The sequence below is a fragment of the Sinohyriopsis cumingii genome, chromosome 8 (assembly GCF_028554795.1).
Source record: "Sinohyriopsis cumingii isolate HCF-2022 chromosome 8, ASM2855479v2, whole genome shotgun sequence".
Classification (NCBI taxonomy): Eukaryota; Metazoa; Mollusca; class Bivalvia; order Unionida; family Unionidae; genus Sinohyriopsis; species Sinohyriopsis cumingii.
This window is the reverse complement of record NC_142968.1, coordinates 116,162,103-116,183,154: the sequence shown is the minus strand read 5'-3', so window position 1 is coordinate 116,183,154 and position 21,052 is coordinate 116,162,103. Positions and strand designations below refer to the sequence as shown.

Sequence of the window (21,052 nt, the reverse complement as noted above, 5' to 3'; positions counted from 1 at the left end):
AACGGCGCTAGTTAAGACCATGTGGGGGCAATTGAGTATCGTTAGGTATCACTTGTAGTTGCTCGCGTGTAAATCCGCGCTGAGGAGCAGTTGAATCCAGTCTATAGATCGGTGGTCTACCAGTTGATCGTGTTATCGTTGATATGTTATGTGTGGTAACACTCCAAATAGGATCAGTAGCTCTTTTTTTACCGCCTTCAAGCTCTCCTGGTTCATATAGATATCTAACAGTGACATCGCCAAGAATCGGCTTGGAAACGCTATTTATTTTTGATTTTCCGGGTATATACTCGTATTTAATCGCGTCGCTGGGCTTCATGTTGATTGCTCGGGTAATCTCGTTATTTAACGCTGCAATTACACCTGGCAACCTTTTAACCCATTCACGAGATCGTTTTTCTTGGATGAATTCCTTCGCGTATTGATATCCAAATAACCGTTCAGCGAGAGTCCGATTGAATCGTTCAACAATTGCCTGATCACGATGTAGCGCAGTATGACCTCGTCGTATCGCGACGCTATGATGTTTCAGCGTTGATAAAACAGCGCCGCGAAATTCACTACCGGGATCAACTTGTAATAGATTTGGCCAGCGCAGAGGGCCTCTTCGATAAATTCTTTCAAACGCAGCGGCTACTTCAGTTGCCGACTTTGTTTTTAACGGCTCCGCTTGTTTGTATCGACTCGCAACATCAACTACGGTTAGCGCGTATTTGTAACCGTTGTCATGCGGCAAAAATAGTATATCAGCCTGATGAACTTCATTAGGTACGCTGACATCAAAGCGCGAGAAGTTGATTTGTTTAGGCGGTGGTAGATAGATTTGCCATATAGCCTGTTTGGATAACCAATTAGCCGCAGTGGCCTTTGTTACCTTTGCAGCGCTTGCAAGCTTACCAATTGCGGCCTTCCCCTTCCAGTATCCTCTCGGAGAATAATAGATGGATTCCATGTTGTTATTAATTACCAGCGCCCACCATTAATTTACCTTTCATAGCCGATTTTACCAACCATGAGGCCAATTTTTCTTTGACGGATTTATCAGGAATAGCATTTAATGCGTGAATTAATTTTACATCCGCGATATGACGCTGTTGCAGATCGCTACTTTTATAAGCAACATCATGAGCATGACACGCCTTATCGATAGCGTTTATTGGATACTCACCGGGTTTGGGCTGATTTTGATCATCGAGTCTAATATCTAATCGTGTTCCGGGGCCACAGTAGTTATATCCTGGGAGGTGTTTTTCTCCTGGATACTTTGCCCACGGTGTTCCGGGGAGTTTTGCCAATTTGGCTGCGATGTCACCTCCTCGCTTTTTTTTAAAACATCTCCGGGTCTAATAGAAATAAATCTAAATTTCTTTGTACCGCATTGTACACACTTGCCAGTAAGCGCCGATCTATTATTTCTTGTTGTAACGGTTGTCATATCATTTGTGCCAGTACGCACTCTGCACTTCACACAATATAGATCCATAATTTATGTATAGAGATATGAATATAATTGATTTTTCGGCGACTAAAACAAGAGAACCAGTTAAGCATGTTGCAGCGTTACCAAACTCGATCCGGATGATTATCATCGGACCATCTGGATCCGGCAAGACGCAATTGTTACTCAATTTAATAATGAGATGGATGAAGTGGGATAAGTTGTATTTGGTGGCTCCTAGCGTAGATGATCAACGATGCTACGAGGTGTTAAAAGATTTCAACGAGAATGCATCAGCGATCGCTAAAAAAAATGTTATTGAGTTTATTACGGATATCAATGATGCACCGGGTATTGATGATATTGATGGCGACGTTAACAATCTAGTCGTGTACGATGATGTTATGTTAGACAATCAAAAAAACCCAGCTAGGATATTTTCCAGAGGCAGGCATAAAAACACTGACGTGATATATGTCACTCAACGATACACTCAGATTCCAAAAGTAATTAGAGACAACTGTAATATTCTTGCTGTGTTCAACGGCGTTGATACACACACGCTACGAAATATTTGGCAGACATGGTGCGGCGGTGACATGGACTTTAATGTTTTTCGAAACTTTTTTAGTCATGCTCAGTCGACCCCACATGGATTCGTAACGATAAATTTACATGATCCTCGGACACGATATCGTATCGGACTTGACCAAATATTCGGTTAGTTGTAAATAATTTTCATTGTAAATAACCACTTAGCAGCAGAGGGGGCAATGACATCGACGCGGTCGTCGATGTGCTTACCGGACGCTGACGACGCTGGGGATCGGCGCGCAGAAGGTGTTAATTAAACCAAATGACGTTTGGACGATCCCCCAACGACGACGTCGTTTTTTTTTTACCAGGCGCTGACGACACTAGATCGTTGAGTGCAGAAAGTAATAATTAAGCAAAATAACGATTGGACAAAATGTCCGATTCGCCCCCTCTGCTGCTTTATCTGATATCACCATGCTTAATCATGTCATATAGTGGCATTATATTAAATCTTGGACTCTCACATCGGTGGCAAGTCTATACCTTAATATATTCTGAAAATTGTCGGTATTTCATGTTTGTGTTCTGTAATTTTGTTTAGATATTAAACTTTGTATATAATATCACTATTTAAAGCGTTTGATTTTTTTAAAAAATTGTTTTCTTTTAAAATAAAGAAAAATGAATTTACTGACAAAACCAAACTGTGCGAAACTACGCCTGGTTAGCAATGCACTTAACTATGGCAATTTACTCCTGGCCGCAATATAATACTTATAAGGTGGGGTCGAACTTTAACCGGACTGAGGTCAAGTCAGCAACGTAACTGAGATCGATACGTTTTATAATACCTTTGAACCATGCGTTATTCATCGATGAATTGAAAATATTTGTATATCGAAATATAAAGCAAAATTGTTCACACAGATAAACGAAGTAAATAAAAAGATAACCTTATATCAAATCATTGACAAAATGACACATTATACAAAAATTTCTCATTAAAATAACATTTATTACAACGAAATATACTGCAAAGAATATTACATTTCCACCAAGCTGTTAGGAGGAGGCAAGGTCAATGACATAGACGGAGATCGTTTTACTTATTTTCGTAAACGTTTATTAACATATTCTGAGCCAAAAATATTTCGGTTTGGTTTGGTGTTTTACGGCAAAGCAGCACAAGCAAGTTATTTTTTAGTGCCGAGGCAGTTCCAATTAAATGCCTTCCCCAAGGACGCACCATGGTAGTCGACCCTAGCTTACCCCGTTTTAAGATCTAACCTGTACCCTTTCAGTCACAAGGCCGGCATGCCAATTTTTGAGCTCCTGCGGACCCTGATTTCGTTAGTCGTGCAGGAATGCACATCCGGCCTACTTGTACATCCCGAGCAAACAAGGGAGAGTAAACATGACTTCACTAAAAGTACAAAGGACATGTTTGTAAATTAACCATTAGAATGAATTGGCTCCAGAGGTTTACATTTTCTGAGTATAAGCGAATCATGGCATACATGTTATTGTAATACTGATGGAAAAAAGTGGAGCAAACATAAAGTCGGTCTGTGATGAAAGTTGAAATACATAAATATTATGCTAGATATTGAAGCGACGTATTCATATTTCGATTTTGTATTGACTGTTGCATAGTATTTTGTAGATTTCAAGTGTTTCCATTCGAACATTCTGAAACTGAAAGAGCATTCATTGATTTAATTTGTCCAGTTTTGCTGTAGAGCATGGACAGTGACGATGTACTTGTTTTATTCCCACACATTGGAGAAAACCATTCCATAAAATAATAGGACACAAATAAATGAAAGAAAATCCCATGTTGCTTTTGCTATTGTAGTAGTAGTAGTAGTAGTAGTAGTGTTAGTAGTAGCAGTTGCAATAGTAGCATTAATAATGATGGCCAGGGCTTGTATAGGTGATTCCTCTGGTGTTTTGTTCATATTAGACAGCTTAAGCTTATCTCTGACAAAAATCATTTAGTGTTATCATAATTTATGATTTAACGGTAAGAGGTTTTGGTGCTTATAAGGAACGTTAAGATGGACCTGTAGACGGAAGAGCACCAAGACGGAACTAATATAGCCAACATTTGTCTACTCCCTACAGAGGTTCTGTGTTTATTATTTATTTTGAATTTATTTGCCCCCTCTCATAGAAATGCCTTTGCAGGTTTTAAACAAAGGCATTCATGAAAATTGCGTGCCTCTTCCTTGGTTAACATTGGACCTGTTTTCAACGTCGAGACGAAAGACTACATAAGAAACAGAACGTTATTGTTAGAGTAGACATTCGTCTCACAAATTCTTTTATTCATCAAAAATTGTTTTTGCGTTCTTAGCAGCTAATTCCCAAACTGAGATATCACTGTTATGAAAAGCAACGTGACTCACCGAACTTGTGTACAGAGGCAAATGATCTTGTAAAACTGGGTATATCCTATAGACACTTTTATAATAATACATGCTCTTGTAAAAAGGGATCACTTTTTTCCAGGCAACATGTATTACAAGTCGTATGGATGGACGCACTGACTGACAGGCAGGCAAAGGTAATACTAAGTGACAGAATAAAATACAAATATGTTATCAATAATGCACGGGCCGTCGGTAAGGGCATACTTTTCAAGTAAAAAACAAATACAGGGAGCATGCCGGTTTGTACTGAGTATGTGCCATCAAAAACATTAAAGGACGCACGAGAAATATAGGTTTAGAGATAGCACGATTTGGGAGGCCACAATGAGGAACCTGCATTGGTCAATTCTGGCTGCTATTTATATTAGCACTAGCATAGTCTGTCACATATCTGAGCTTGTTTGTTAAATGTTTTTGGTATGTTATCTATGCTGGTCTCCTTCATACCCATTCACACGCCGTGCTTTATTTGAAAGTGTTGATAGATTCATCTGAGTGCAATAATACGTTTTGCGTAAATAACACACTGGTAAAAAAACTACCTTAAATATGCAATTGCTGATTTTAGTTTAAAACTTGCTTATTCGTGATATTTGTTTTGTGTCCACAATAAAAATAACACAAAATGAATCAATCACCTGTAGCTAATATATTCATATATAAATTCTAGGAATATTCACCTATGCCTTTTAGAACTGTAGTTAAGGTCAACTCTTCTGTTTAGTCTATTCCCAGTTACCTAAACGAATCACTTTGTTAAAAAGTGGGATGGACGTCGTATGATTGGCGCTTTCGCTTTGAACCAAACTCTAACAATGCATTTTGTTTAATCAAGACGATGGGAAAAACACAAACATAACAAAATAAAATTTTATCTTGTTGTTTTTTTTTCTTATAGACCCGTCAATCTTCTCTTCTTGCCAATCACCTACTGGCTTTTGGTCTAATTGATAGTTTTCCACCAACACCTTCTTTAACATATATGTTACAGTTATAGAGTAGTAACGTCATTTTTCTACTGTTCTTCACTCTGTTCGCAACGGTTACGACGATAGAAGTATTTGGACGAAATTATTTCAGGAGAAAGAAGATGAGTTTGAAAAAGAAATTTACGAAGGATAATTACTTCAACTATGGAAGGAAATTTGCAATGGCATCTAATGCTCTCTTCGTGGTAGGCGACGTTTCGTAAATCTTTAAAAACAGTTTTAAAATTATATGCCAGAAATGTTATTGTCTTTTATTTTCAAACTTTTATCTACATGGGAAGACTCTAGAAATGGTTGAAAACTTGGACCGATACTTATTACGCTCATTTAATTCTCTATCTGACTTACGTTCTAAATTTGTTCTAGGTCAAAAGGTTGAATTGATCAGTCATAAGTTTTAACCGACTTGTTCCCAATGACGGCTTGCTGTTGTGATCCGGGTATAGTCGAGTAAACATGTTAACTTTGGTAAAGATTGATCCCGTGAAAGTTAAAACTGATTTAATTTGTTTATGTTACAAGAATGGGCGAGAATTTAATAAAATAATAATGCTTTACAATTCTGCATTCATGAGGAAAACAGTAATATCCCGAAGAGATGGCAATTAAATTTTCATTTGAAGATGACGACATCTGAATTTCTTCTCTTTCATCTGTAATCAGATGTTAACTTGTCTGCATACAATACGCGTTACACGCACACACACACACACACACACACACACACACACACACACACATGAATACATACATATCTGCATTATACATGTATATATATTCTTCGGAAAGTGAAGCATGTTTAGAGATAGAACGATATTTATTAAAACAAACAGACAGACATACATACATAAGAAAAATTCAGGCTTTTATTGGTTTACTTATTTTGAAGTACTGTTGAAAATGTTTGATGTCGCACCTACCTGGTTTGAAGATCCGAATATCGGGTTTCAAATAAGATAATTGCTCTATTACCTGCATCGGATTTCAAGAAAAATTACGCGCTTCAATATATTTCGCTGCTGTACACAAACCAACTGAAAGGCCCTGTATTCCATATCACACACACACAGACGCACACACACAGACGCACACACATGTATGTATATATATATATATATATATATATATATATATATATATATATATATATATATATATATATCTTAATATGTATTTTTCAGTGTATTTCAATAGCATTGTTTATTGGTGGTTTTGTCGTTCGTTTCGGGACACAAGCAATCAACTCAACAACCCTGCAGAAAATCAAAGACAGCGCTACAAATGCTTACGGTATGGTAAATCAGTGAAATATTCTTAAAGCACGACCGCTGTATATAAAGTTACTCTATTTCGCTATAATGCTATTTTTCATTTAGAACGTTATAATGTTCAAAATGTAAACCAGGGCGATCCTTATAACAGCAATGGTTGTCATGTATCGTATATTGCCAAATTCTTCAATATGTTTACTTGGCTTTAAATAAAATGGTTCTTACGAATGTGATAGTATTTTGCTTTTGTAAACATACAATAATATATAAACGTGTCAAATCGTTCCTCTTGTGAATATGTGTCTTGCTAAAATTAACATTGTGATTTTTCCTCTTCGCTTTGAATAAAAGGTGTGTCTTTGTCCACGGATAATTTCCGACCCATAACAGAGAGCTTGTACCAGGCGTTTGGAATCTCCCTAATCCTGATTGGCCTTTTCACAGTTCCATTCGGAGTGCTTGGATTCTATTCACTTTACCACAAGAAGAGGATACTTCTTATAGTGGTGAGGAGAGAGAGAGAGAGAGAGAGAGAGAGAGAGAGAGAGAGAGAGAGAGAGAGAGAATTAAAAGTATCCGTGATAAAAAATACCACCAACGAATTACATTTTCAAAGATTAATTATTGTCGATGTATTAACTGAAATCACCGAGTAACTACGCTTTTTCAGTTCGAGTGTTTTATTTCCAAGCAGTTTAGAAACATATCATTTACTATTTGCTAGTTTTCCCTTTTGCATTTCAATGTCAGAAATGTAAATGGTGTCAGTAAGTCGCTCCATCAGATGCATTTTATTTATATTCATATGACAGTATGATATCATTTAAGTTAATCTTACCTTTCTTCTGAAATTCATCAGATATATTTAGAACTCCACAAATGTTTTGTTTCTTCTGATGCAGTAAATTTGCATTTGGTAAAATTGTATTGGTAAAATCTGACCGTTGTAACCCAGATGGGTTTTCTTAAATGATGGTGATTTTGCCACTGCTGCTGCTTCTACTAGTAGCACTGCTACTACTGCCACTACCACCATTACTACTACTACCTCTGTTACTATGATTACCCTTCTGCAAAGCATCCTTTAAATTTCATGAGAAATAATTCTTTTCAGCATGTTGTAATCGTTGGATGCCTTCTGTTCATTCAAGTCATAATGGAATATCACTTTATCACCCATCCCGAGACGGTGAGTATATAATACGTATTGCAATTTAATTTGCAAAGTGACCACTTGTCTTACAATTTTTGTTATATTATTTTACTATTACGACACTACTTGCATTAAACCAATTAGCAACCACTAACAGTCTCGCTCAAAGACGTGACAAACTTAGATGTTTAAGGGAAAAACAATATTAAATGATTTTATGACTTCAATAGTCGGTTTACTACCGTAAATCGACGATTCAACAAGAAAAGATATTGTTGACTTTAAACAACAAAAAGTCCTTTAACGTCCTCAGATCCTCAAAAACAAGCGTTGCGGCCATTAGCGCGCATGTACGCGCTCGCGCGCACACACACAAACACACAAGCGCAGATACGTTTTTCAAAATGAAGAAGAAAAGTTATTTTTCTGGATAATCAGAAGCTTATATTAAGTTACATAAATACTCAAAGACATTAAAGTAATCCTTATGAATTATTAGCATTATAAACTGATTCATTAAAATCAAATGTATAAAAATAATACATTTCTTCGTATATCTACTACCGAATATCCATGTTAAATGTTAATGGCAAAAACACTGTTTATTTCCTCATTTTGTGCTTTGGACAGAAGAGAAATTTCAGTCAATATCTGTAAATTGGCTTGTTCGATATTTTGTCTACGTTCGATTTATATATTATCGTGTCATTGCTTTCCGCAGATTGTCTTCCATTTCAAGAACCCTTCCATCTTGTTCCGTATAGATGCATTTGTTCATCGGATTCTGGTCTATTGGCCATCTGCCACAAGCACTTTCTTTCCTTGGTGGTATTCTTGAACAATTATTTTTCTATTTTTCCGCCTCATGCGTCCTGTTTTGTTATATTCCATTGATTTTCTGCTTCTACGGTTGTTTTCAGGCTTCCTTGCGATATCGTTACTGTAATATTTGCCAATGCCTTTTCCGGGGTTGCTGTTGGAATCATTTCCGGTGCTCTTGGTGGTATTTCCTCATTTGCTGGCGATATCGTTTCTGGAATATTTGCCAACGTCTTTTCCTGGGATGTTGTTGGCGGAGTTATTGTTGGTGTTTCTGCTGCTGCTGGAATGACTGTATATTGTATTGGTTTTCTTTCATATGCTTCTTTTGTCCACTTTAGTTTTCGGGGCAAAATTTTTGTTGTGTATATTTCAAAGGCGGTCTTTTCTCTGTGCAGGTGTTGTTAGGAGGCTGCCCTTACTGCAGAGATTGGGCCACGTGTGTTGTTGTAGATCCTACATCAATTGTATTTGTTGTTGCAAGAAATATCCCTGTAAGGATATTTTTTTCTATTTGGCCGATGCTGCTGTGTGGTTGCAAGATCAAGCATATTCTTTGCCTATTCCCATACGTCTGTGAGTAATCTTTTGTGCCGATATAGTCTCAGTTCCAGGTCGATCTTTGCTCAGCATTCGGTGTCCAGAACAACAGGTACGTCGCTGTTATTTGTGGATTCTGCAGGTTTTCGATTTGCTCGGTCCACAGGTACCACTCTAAATTATGCATTTTTCTTGTCGATTTGGGAAGTATCCACCCAATATCCAATTTTTCGATTGTTGGATTCTACTAGCTCAAATACATATGCGACTTTTTGTCGTTGTATACCCACCAGAACAAATGGATTTTCTATGGTATCTGCGATGATGTTTTCTACTGTATATTTGGTTGAATGCGGACATCCTACGTTTTAGTATTCATTTTCTGCTTGGAAATTTTTGTTTATATGATCGACACAATATTTTGTCTATATTTAAATCGACAACGTTTTGGTATACGAAACTTATTCCACAACTTGTGTTGTATGTAACGGAGTTGTGCACTTTTCCTAACGGATTTCAACAACGTTTGCTGTACATTGTTTCATATGCAATGGATTTCGACAACTTTTTTGTGCATTTTTCTATATGCAACGGAATTCTGCATTTATCTATGTTCAACGATTTTTGTCAACTGTTTTGCATTTTCAAAATGCAAAGAAGTTGTGAAAATTTCAATGTGAACCTGTTTTATACAACTTCGTTTCGCATTTCGGAAAGCTATTGCAATGGACTTTTATCGACAAATTGTTGTATGCCATGAGTTTGTTGTTGATGTTGTTGTTATAATCGACACTCCTGTTTTCATTGCGTTCTTTTGTTGTGTTCGACGCTATTGTTGTCTTCGACATTATTGTTGTATTCTACATTATTCTTGCAATGCTGTCTGTTGATACTGTCGTCGAATCTGTTTTATGCTGTGCTTTGTTCTTTGTGGAAGAGAAAATAGGTATCGCTGTTTGTGTATTTGCTCGGATTGGAGGACTTCTTGCTGTTGCTGAGTTTCTTGTTGGTTTCGTGATTTGTAAGTTGTTTGTGTGGTAGTTCAAAAGAGGTAGTTGAAACTTTCATATTTTGAGGATTCATTTTTTTTTTGGGTCTGGCAAATATTTCTTTTATTGCTCATTACCCTATGGTGCCCAGAGTCGCATGTAACGTTTGCATTAGTTATCATCACGTCATAAGTGACAGAGGCTTTCGCCGATATTAAAAAATAACGGTTTGAACCCAAAAAATCAACACTGCTAGTTTCCACTGCTACCATTGATGACATTCAAACTATACAATACTGTCGATAAGTTATAGTCAAGGTAAAAGTGTCACATAAATACATATCAATCGAGACTTTATACCATACATAATTTTTTAGATGTACGGCTTTAGGATATTAGTCATGAAATGCATCAAATTGTTTCCGAGTTGTTCAAGTTATTGTTGCTGCACGTAACGTCAATTTGCAGCTCATGATAAGCTATACATGGCTGCCATTATATTTTCCGGAGGATGAACTCAGGAAGACCCTGGAAAGAGCGGTCTACCAAATGGTAAACTTCGTCACAAACCCAGCTTGGTCGAACAGAGACTCGACCTCAGACAGTGGTGAAATGTAATAACTATCTATAAAGGCGAGCGTCTAAAACAACTCTGCCCCTCCCTTTTGATCAAGTTATATGAAGAGAGATATCAAGATATCGACATTTCGTTGTTTTCTTCATTTCTCCTAATTAATTTATTTTTAGGTACAAGAATGGATGAAGCCGTACCTTCAGGAAAAAATCAAAGAATATTACGGAATCGATTCATCAGACCAGGCTTCACTCGGTTGGAATTATCTCATGCAAGAGGTTTGTGTTGCAATACAGACATTTCATTTAAAACAGCAATAATAATAATAATAATAATAATAATATACTCTATTTATTCTCAATGGAATATGAAGTAGAAGGCATTAAAATAAAGTGGTCATATTATATGTTCTGACGAATTGTTTTGAATTAGGTAAGAGAAGAGCATTTGTATTAATCACTTAAATGTGTTCAGCTCTCGCTTTGTTTGTGTGTGACTACAGTGTTTGTTAGAAAGGTTGAAATACTCCATTTGTGTGTGAATAAAGTGTCTATTAGAAAGGTTGAAATACTCCATTTGTGTGTGAAGACTGTGTCTGTTAGAGAGGTTGAAATCTGATTTTCGGAAAGATCAGAGCAAAATGAATTTTGCCAGAAAAAGGTGTTTAGGCAGAAATATAATTGACATTACAATTAATGTTTGCGAATATACGAAAAATAAAAAAAGGTTATTTGTTGCACAACATGGGAAAACTTTTCTCCCTTATATAATGTTATAATTCTGTTAATTGTTCACATCAGTGCAAATAACTTTTGACGTTGTTTGTGCACTCTTCAAAAGAAGGCAATTTTATTTCATATTTTATCTTTTGGTTACTCTTTCCAATATACTTTATAAAAGCATTCATTGTAATATTTATTAAAATAGGATGGAAATAAGATTTATATTAAACCATGTAGCAGGTTTTTAAATGTAACGGGATGCTGACATTTATGGAACTACAAGAAGAACACAATAATCACACTAGTCTAGAACACTAATCATACTAGTCTAGAACACACTAATCACACTAGTCTAGAACACACTAATCACACTAGTCTAGAAAACACTAATCACACTAGTCTAGAACACACTAATCACACTAGTCTAGAAAACACTAATCACACTAGTCGAGAACATACTAATCACACTAGTCTAGAACACACTAATCACACTAGTCTAGAACACACTAATCACACTAGTATAGAACACACTAATCACAGTAGTCTAGAACACACTAATCTTAGTAGACTAGAACACACTAATCACACTAGTCTAGAACACACGAATCACACTAGTCTAGAACACACTAATCTTAGTAGACTAGAACACACAAATCACACTTGTCTGGAATACACTAATCACACTAGTCTAGAACACTCTAATGATATTAGTCTAGAACACACTAATCACACTAGTCTGAACATGCTTATCACAGTAGTCTATAACAGACCAAATCACACAATAATCACAGTGTTCTTGAACACATTAATCACGCTATTATAGAACACAATTATCGAAGTGGTCTTGAACACACGAATCACAGTAGTCTAAAACAGTAATCACAGTAGTATAGAAGACACTATTCACAGTAGTCTAGAACACACCATTAGCACTAATCTAGAATCACAGCAGCCTATAACTCAATAATCACAATAGTCTTGAACACACTAATCACAGTAATATAGAACACACGAATCATAGTAGTCTAAAACAGTAATCACAGTAGTATAGAAGACACTATTCACAGTAGTCTAGAACACACCAGTAGCACTAGTCTAGAATCACAGCAGCCTATAACTCAATAATCACATTAGTCTTGAACACACTAATCACAGTATTCTAGAACGTACCAATCATAGTAGTTTTGAACACTATAACCACAGTCTTCTTGAACACACTAATCACCATACTCTAGAACACACCAATCACCTTAGTCTAGAACATGCTAATCACCATGCTCAAGATCACACTAAAGACAATGGTCTAGAACACACTAAAGACAATAGTCTAGATCACACTAAACACAATAGTTTAGAACACACTAAACACAATAGCCTAGAACACACTAACCACAGAAGTCTGTAGTAAGTGAGGCATTCTATGTACATTCATGTTTTAATCTTATTGATATAGACTCCAAAAACGGTATTTATTCTCATTTTCATTTATTTTCAGTACCAGTGTTGCGGTATAGATTCAAGAGTTGACTTCCAATATTCGTCATTCGTTACCCGCACCGGATGTTATTATTATTACTACTATTACGCTATTCCCGGATGTTGCAAAACTCTTCCTAGCACCAATGCATACCATAATGGGTGTGGCAACCAAGTATATTGTGGAGCATATTCATGGGATACTAATGTCTGGCAAGACGTAAGGAACGCACGCAAACATATATTTATATGCACGCAAACATGTAAGCAGAAAGGCATTAAGACATCAGAAGAGGTATACATGTACCCTCTCTTTAATGATCAGTAATATGCTTGACTTCATTTTACAGAGACACTTGGAAAGAGGTGGAGACGGGTGTCGCAAGAATGTTAAAGTATCCGGATAATTTTCTCAATTGTCTGGATCAGTACGAGGCAAAAACTCTCAAGCCCGGCTTGGTTATCCGCATTTGTTTTAAAGTTAGTTTTATCTTGTAATTTTCCAATGATTGAAATATCTTTATCGATTATTTCTCTACTCGTAGGTAAATTTAGTACCCTGTTGTGGTTAAAAACTACACGCTATCTCCATATCAATGGTCTGTATCCAAGATTTGATTTTCATTTATACGATGCACGAGAACGGTAAAAAATACTAGCATCATTTCAACGCTAATATTTCTGGCGACTTTATACATGGTTCGGTTTTTGACAGTATTTGTTTCTTTAGAAAAACAAATTTTAAATCTGTATAACTTATCGCTGCAACGGTATCTATAATCGTTCCAACAGTAATTACTCCGTTGTAACGGTAATTTTGATCATCTCTATGATACTATTACTGTGACCACAAAATATCATTGTTGCAACGCTACAATTACACCTGTACCGATGAAATAAACCAGTGAATCCACAAAAGGAACTTTGCCTCGGTATTGGAATATCGTTGTAAGAGTATACGGATATCGCTGCAATGATTTTAAATACACTTTCAAAGAGATTTTCGTTTAAAATGCTGGGTAAAGTTGCAACAGTACTTGTAGTTATGATCTTTTAGGTACATCTTGCATTTCAACCAATCAGATAGGAGTGCTTCCGCATTGATGTTACAAAAGGTCAGCTCTATAAATTTCACACAATGACAAGCAATAGAACCATACTGTTATACAGCATCGATTCAAGCTCCAATACAAGAATCAACGATATAGTTTGCAAAATTTAATCGGCTGGGAGGGGTAAAGGTTGGTGTTTACTTCATAATTTTTTTCCAACATTATTACAAAATTATTTTCTTGTAAGTGAAACACCTTTCTTGCCTTGTCTGTATTATTAATAATTACCATTATTAAACATACAATCAAAGAAATAAATATCGGGAATACTTCAGGCGCAGAAACAAATTACTCCGAGCAAAATGCAGCGACGGGACTTGACTTATAAGCTAGTATATAGGGTAATTTATTTCCATTTGGGTTCCTGTTCATTTAAAGTCGTATTGGATGTAATACGTTCATGATTTCTCCATAAATCATTTCCGCTTTATTTTGTTCAATTTCATTCGTTTTCTTTCATTTGCTTCTTTCAATAATAAAGCATGCCCTGCGTCAAGCATGCACATTAGGGACTTAAGGAGACCCCACCTTGACTAAAGACTTTATTGCTACTTGCTTCATAGCTTCTTTATGTCTATCCATGTTCTAAAAGAAGCTGTTTTCGTTATGCAACATATTTTTGTTCTCTTGCAATTGACCCATGCGTTCGTCACTTCAAATAGGTGACTAGGAAGTATTTCCTTTCCTGAATACGAATAAGGATTTAAATTTAACATTCCTTTTGGGGGCAATGCTCTTTACTTCATTGCTTAATAATTGAAATGCTTGGGTTCTCACTTCATGCCATCTTTAAAGTAAAAATAGTCATACGTTTCAAGCTTTTGCTTTTATGAGTCATGCAGATTTTGGTGCGCTCATTACTGAAACTGGATATACTTCATCATCATCATTATTATCATCATTATCATCTATAACATCATCTTATTGTTTATAGATAAAATTTTTAAAAAGCGTTAGTTACACTGATCACAAAAGCAAAGTTTAATCTAGTATCATGGAGCTAAGATAATAAGCCTAATTTCATCCCAAAGCTAATACTTGCACCGTTGCAACGCTAATGTTTCTGGTAATTTCATACATATATCGCAGCATTGATATTTAGATAAATTTTTGACAGTATTTATTTTTTTGTGCTTTGGTGAAAAAATTGTTGAATCATCGTATCTTATCGTTGCAAAGGAATGCATTATAAATGCAGCAGTAATGACTACGTTGTAACGGTAATTTGTGTCGTCTCGATAATATTATTACCGCAGTGACCGCAATGTCGTTGCTGTAACGCTAATATCACATCTGCACCGACGACATAAACCACTGAAACAACAGAAAACACCTCTGCCTCGGTATTCGAATATCGTTGCAAGGGTACACTGATACGGTTGCAAAGATTCTAAATACGCTTTCATGGAGACTATTGTTGAAATTGCTGTTACAAGATTAAATTTGATCGTTGCAAGCCCCATAAATCAGCGCTGCAACCACAGACTATAGACTTGCACCGATAACTGGATACCGTTACAGCAGTTCTTGAAATTATGATCCTCTTTGGTACACCATGCAATTCAACCACTCAGAAAGGAGCACTCCTGCACTGAATGTTTAAAAATGATAAAAATTATAACGATCACGCAATGACAGGCAAAACAATGATGCTGGTATACAGTGTCGATGGAAGCACGATATACTTTTCAAAATTCAAGGGGCAAAGATTAGCGTTGCATCATAATATTTGAAAACTTTAAACATTTGCTGTCTATTCCAATTTTCATCAAAATGTATAAAAAATTTTGTTTGTAAGTAAAATAGCTCGCTTGTCTGGTTTGTATTATTTATAAATATCATTATTAAACAAACAATCGAATATTTACGAGCAGCAATGTTCCAGGCGGTGACAAATTACTCCAAACTGTAGCGAATGGTGATCTGGGTACTTGCAGTTTACAGCTAGACTCATCTTATAAGCTAGTAAATACGGCAGTTTATGTCCCTTTTGGATTCACATTCGGTTGTAATTCGTTCAATATTTCTCCATAAATCATTTCCGCTTTATTTTGTTCGATTTCATTCGTTGTCTTTGATTTTCTTCTTTCAATAATTGAGCATTTCGAACTTCAGGCATGAACCTTAGAGACTTCAGGAGACTCCACTTTGACCTTAGTCTCCATCACTACTTACTTCAATATTTCTTTATGTCAATTCAGTTTCCTAGTGACGCCGTTTGTGTTATGCAATAAAAATCCTTTCGTGCACTTGACTCATGCGTCCGTCACAACAAAATAGATGGCTCTGAAGTTTCTTCTGTCCTGAATACGAACATGAGACCACAACCTCACGTCAAGATTTAAATTTAACGTCAATTTTCGGATCACCGTCCATCACTTCAATGTTTAATAATCAAATTACTTCATTGCACACTTCACGCCATCTTTACGAAAGCAGCCCGTAAGCTCTTGTGTGTCATTGAGGTTTTAGAACATTCATTTCACAAATTGGATACACTTCATCATCAGCATTATCACTATCATAATCATCGTCGTCATCATCATCATCATCATCATCATCGTCTTGATTATAGCAATAATTCTGAAAAAGACATTGGTTATACTAAGTGCAATAAAATCAAATTCATGTAAGGTTTTACCCTCAATAATGGATCTGAAAAAAAGAGACAAATTGTATTACAGAACTAATACAGAACGTTTCCCTCATATTGTAGGGATGTGTACATGCCTTGAATAATGCGTACTACTCAAGAAACATCGGAATAATATGGGCTGTGATGGGTATTGGGGAACTTATTCAGGTATGTACTTCTCTAATACTGTTTTAAGCTTTGCTTACCTTGTTCACCTTTACATGAACAAATGCATCCCTAAAAGAATCTACGTACTGCTTTGTTTACCTTGTTCTCATTTTACATGAACAAATAATATTAATTTCCACTTAAGAAAGGTACGCCCAGCTTTGTTTATCTTGTTCCTTTTTACATACACAAACAATATTTTTTTCTTCCTTTCTAAGCCACCTACTGCTTCGTCTACTGTGTTCCCCTTTATTTGAACAAATAATATTTATTTCTACCATCGTAGTTGCATACTGATTTGTTTCAGATACTTTTGATAGTCTTTGCTGTCACATTGATCAAGCACACTAAGAGCAAAATTGAACCCTCGGCCTCCTCTGCGACTTCTGAAAGCCAGATCTGGACAGGTAGGAGATTAGTATGCAACTTAACTTTAGGAAACCTTTACAATTACTTATATCTAAAATAGTTACTGTGCTTCTCGTTATGAAGGAATTTCTTTCAGACGGTAAGGACTTTTCTTTCTCGTCACATGACATGAACATGATACTTAGCTGAGTTAGTTGAAAGTATTTATATCGTTTAAATATATATAAGTGCAAGTTGTATTAGAAAACCTCGATAAAATTGTCATCTTGTGCTCCTCAATATGCCTAGCAATAACTACGTTTCAAGTTAACCGTATTTTATTGATACAAAATCTACAACTGTAAAAAAACAATACATAATGAAGCTTCATTATCACCATTTATCCTGTCACAGCATTTGCACCATAAAAGATACTGTCATTGTTTTCTGGGTATCTTTCAGCTGAGAGCGATGCAATAACAAGTGGACATAATCAGCTGCCCCCAATAGCAACGACTTTAGAACAAAAACCATCATCAGTTCTAATAAAGCAGCCCCAAGCAATGACAGCAGTTGCACCTTGCCAGCATTGCCTCACTTCCAATCAAACACCACCAACTACAATATTAGCAGCAGCACCACCACCGCAACCTCAACCAGCATTGCAGTCAGCTCCCACAGGCCAATACAATTTTAATCCCGCACAACCGTTTCTTCCAGGAGTAGCCATGCTCCTTCCATCACCTCTAGATTACAGTCAGATGACGAGGCAGAATCTTTACATTGCCATGGCGCCTATGGCGGCTTACAACATCCCGACAACCTACGCACAATTACGGCCAAAAACAGCTACGGTACAGGTAGCACCAATACCGTCAGAGCAACCAACTTACGTAGAGTCAACAGCAGTTATGCAGCCTGGAAACCAAAGGAGTTTGACAGTGGTATGTTTTTTCCATAAGACACACTGTGCCCCAAACCGTACTCCTCCCTTCCCACACACACACACACACACACACACATGTACACAGTCTTTATCAACCTATTTGTATCTGTCTTTATTGTGGGCATTAGGTCTTATGTTGGTTTTCTTTTCCCTTTCCAGACAGAAATTACCGAGGAGGAGAACTGAGAAAAAAAAGCAGGACATATTACCACAAAGATCCAAGCAAGAATGATGAACAATAGTTTATCATTTTGAACTTAGCAGAAACTCATTTTACAATCAATGAATTTGGAATATAATATTGTGTAGTTACTTTTAAAATTATGTAATCCCGTGTTATATATATATATATATATATATATATATATATATATATATATATATATATATATATATATATATATATATATATAGGAGAGAGAGAGAGAGAGAGAGAGAGAGAGAGAGAGAGAGAACATGTACTCCAAATATACATGTGAAGCTGTTTCTTTACCATGTTGTCCTTAATAAGAAGGTGAAAGAAACAAGAGCTACACTTACGTTATGACCGAAGTATGCCATTCATATTTGTATATCCCATAGGTAATAAGTAAAGAATATCTAACTCTTCTTCAAGTCTTCATTTAACAAAACTTCTAAGGTAGTGACGTTAGTCTTTTTACATAGCTATAATCAGGATGTTAAAAACTTGTCTTTCTAAAACCTTTTTATTTGTCGCTGGTTGGAGGACTGCGATTCTGAGGCTGTTCTATGTTGTTAAAGGTAAAGGATGCTTCCTTACTGGACTGTTCTTCGCAGCATATAGAAGATTAATTGATAATAATATACTCGGGACCCATGCTAAAGGGCGACAGTCAGCCGAACAATATAAGACTGTCGAGATTCAGACCAATACCTAAGTCTAGCTATAATACGAATTTTTTGTACCCAGAATTGCTTAAAAATTAAGTGTACCCGACAAGAATTGCATTCATTTTTATTATATCATATCCCATTTTAACGTTATGTACAGCTAAGCTAATCTGGGGGTGGGAGATAGGATGGGGTGGGGTTTGTGGTGATTTGGTGATATAGACTAAATCGTGAAAAACAGTGGATGTGGAACGAAATTCTTGATCAAAATTAAGACATAACTGGCTTCCAATAATAGATCTTGTCTACATCTCAGACGTCCTTCTTTCTTAAGTCATACATGGACTTCATCGTGCGCGTGCAGATGTAGTGATATTTTAGATGATTCATTGAATAAGGGAGTCGACACAAATATAGCAGATACATGTATGAGAGACACGAGAGCAAAGGAGAGTTTTCAGACATATTTCAGCTAACTTTGTCCAGCGACTGTTCGCTATAAAGGTGTGCAAATACGTGTTTTTGCTTTGCATCGCATCTGACAAAGCGGAGGTGACAGATAAATCAAGGAATCTCTTAACAGTAGTTTCTCATTAAAAAAAATCTTTAACTTGGATCGATTTCCTACATAAGAAACAGTATTAAATGTCTTTAAAGCAATTTCATGCAAGTCCTCTGTTGATAAATTTGTAAAGGATCGGTGTGTTTTTGTTGCATGTATGTTCTTGCGTGAAATAATAGTGTAAGGCTATTAATTATTTCTTTTTCATTCCAAGCACTAAATAAACAGCAACAAAAAGTAGCAAACGGGAGCATATGCACCTGAAAATAAAACTCATAACAAGAGCACGGTGTAATTTGCAATTTTCAGTTACTATCTGGATTCTGTGGATTTTGTCACGTTTCTTGTTGGTCACCCTGACCATTTACAATGCATGCCTATATATACGCAATGAGCAATGGCGTCTGTTTTTTTCAATCTGCATGAAAATATTGACAGTTGACTGAATGGTCAGATGTGTACTTTTATTCTGTTTCCATTAAAGCATGCGTGTACTATAATTTATACCGAAAACAGTGTTTAAACTATTCTTGTAAACACCTAGTGTACGATGACTTAAGATTTAGTTAAGGCGTGACGGTCCGCCTACCTACGGACAGTTTTATTAAGTAGTGAAGCGTGACTGTACTTGCAGATATAGCTTGTTAAGTTAATGTGTATGCATGTATCAATAAACAATTTTTTCCATACGATTTTCTATCTATGTTATTTCCTACGAATAAATTCGAATGTATGTATTTAAGCACACATATATGAGTTGTTTGCACGGAAATACACATATTAAGTACATATATGAATGTTTCATGTTTATGCAATCATTTACAAGTTAGCAGACAGATTAAATGAAAATACAAAAGCAATAAAACCCCAAAACAAAGCTAAACAAACAAAATAAAGCAAAACAAAATAAACAAACAAAAAACAAGAAAAAATAATACAAAGGACAAGAAAAATAATAACAGATTCAAAGGCTAGGTTTGCACTCCCACCCACGCCATTTCCTGGCAAGAACAATTTTTTAAAAAATCACATGATTGCGGATTATTTTTTTTTTCGCTGTATGTTTTATTTACCATTTGCATGTTAAATAAACGTGTATTGGACGCATTTAGAAGTCTTGCTTGGTCATAAATATTATCCAGTTTAATTATAATAACGCTTTTACTTATAAAGTGACTGTTGTGTCCGTGCTATTATATTAAAATGTACTGCGGAAACGAAGTTTTGAACCATCAAAACTGTTACACGTGTTTGGATAAGTGCCCAACTATCAAGCAATCACTAATTCAGTAAAGCAAACAAACATTCAATCTACCCATGTGTCTAACATTTTAAGTGTTCGTACAATGCGTATGTTCATTATATCATTCATTCTACATTATAGACCACAAGTGACGAAATAAAAGTGAACACATTGGCTTTGCACATCCAGTACTATGGGTAGGCGCTAATAATCTGCATTCCTGAAGATAAATAGGAGAAATTAAGG

The 21,052-nt window shown here is 36.0% G+C and overlaps 1 protein-coding gene across 1 annotated transcript; it reads left to right on the top strand.

Moving 5' to 3' along the window:
• The first annotated feature begins 5,425 nt into the window (after positions 1 to 5,425).
• Positions 5,426 to 18,497, top strand: LOC149794457 (uncharacterized). The gene is made up of 10 exons (XM_089966572.1): positions 5,426 to 5,581; positions 6,578 to 6,686; positions 7,019 to 7,173; positions 7,782 to 7,856; positions 10,916 to 11,020; positions 12,960 to 13,160; positions 16,769 to 16,855; positions 17,163 to 17,262; positions 17,666 to 18,147; positions 18,309 to 18,497. The coding sequence occupies exons 1-10, from the start codon at positions 5,498 to 5,500 to the stop codon at positions 18,333 to 18,335; spliced, it is 1,425 nt and encodes a 474-aa protein (XP_089822698.1). The 5' UTR covers positions 5,426 to 5,497; the 3' UTR covers positions 18,336 to 18,497.
• The last annotated feature ends 2,555 nt before the right edge of the window (positions 18,498 to 21,052 follow it).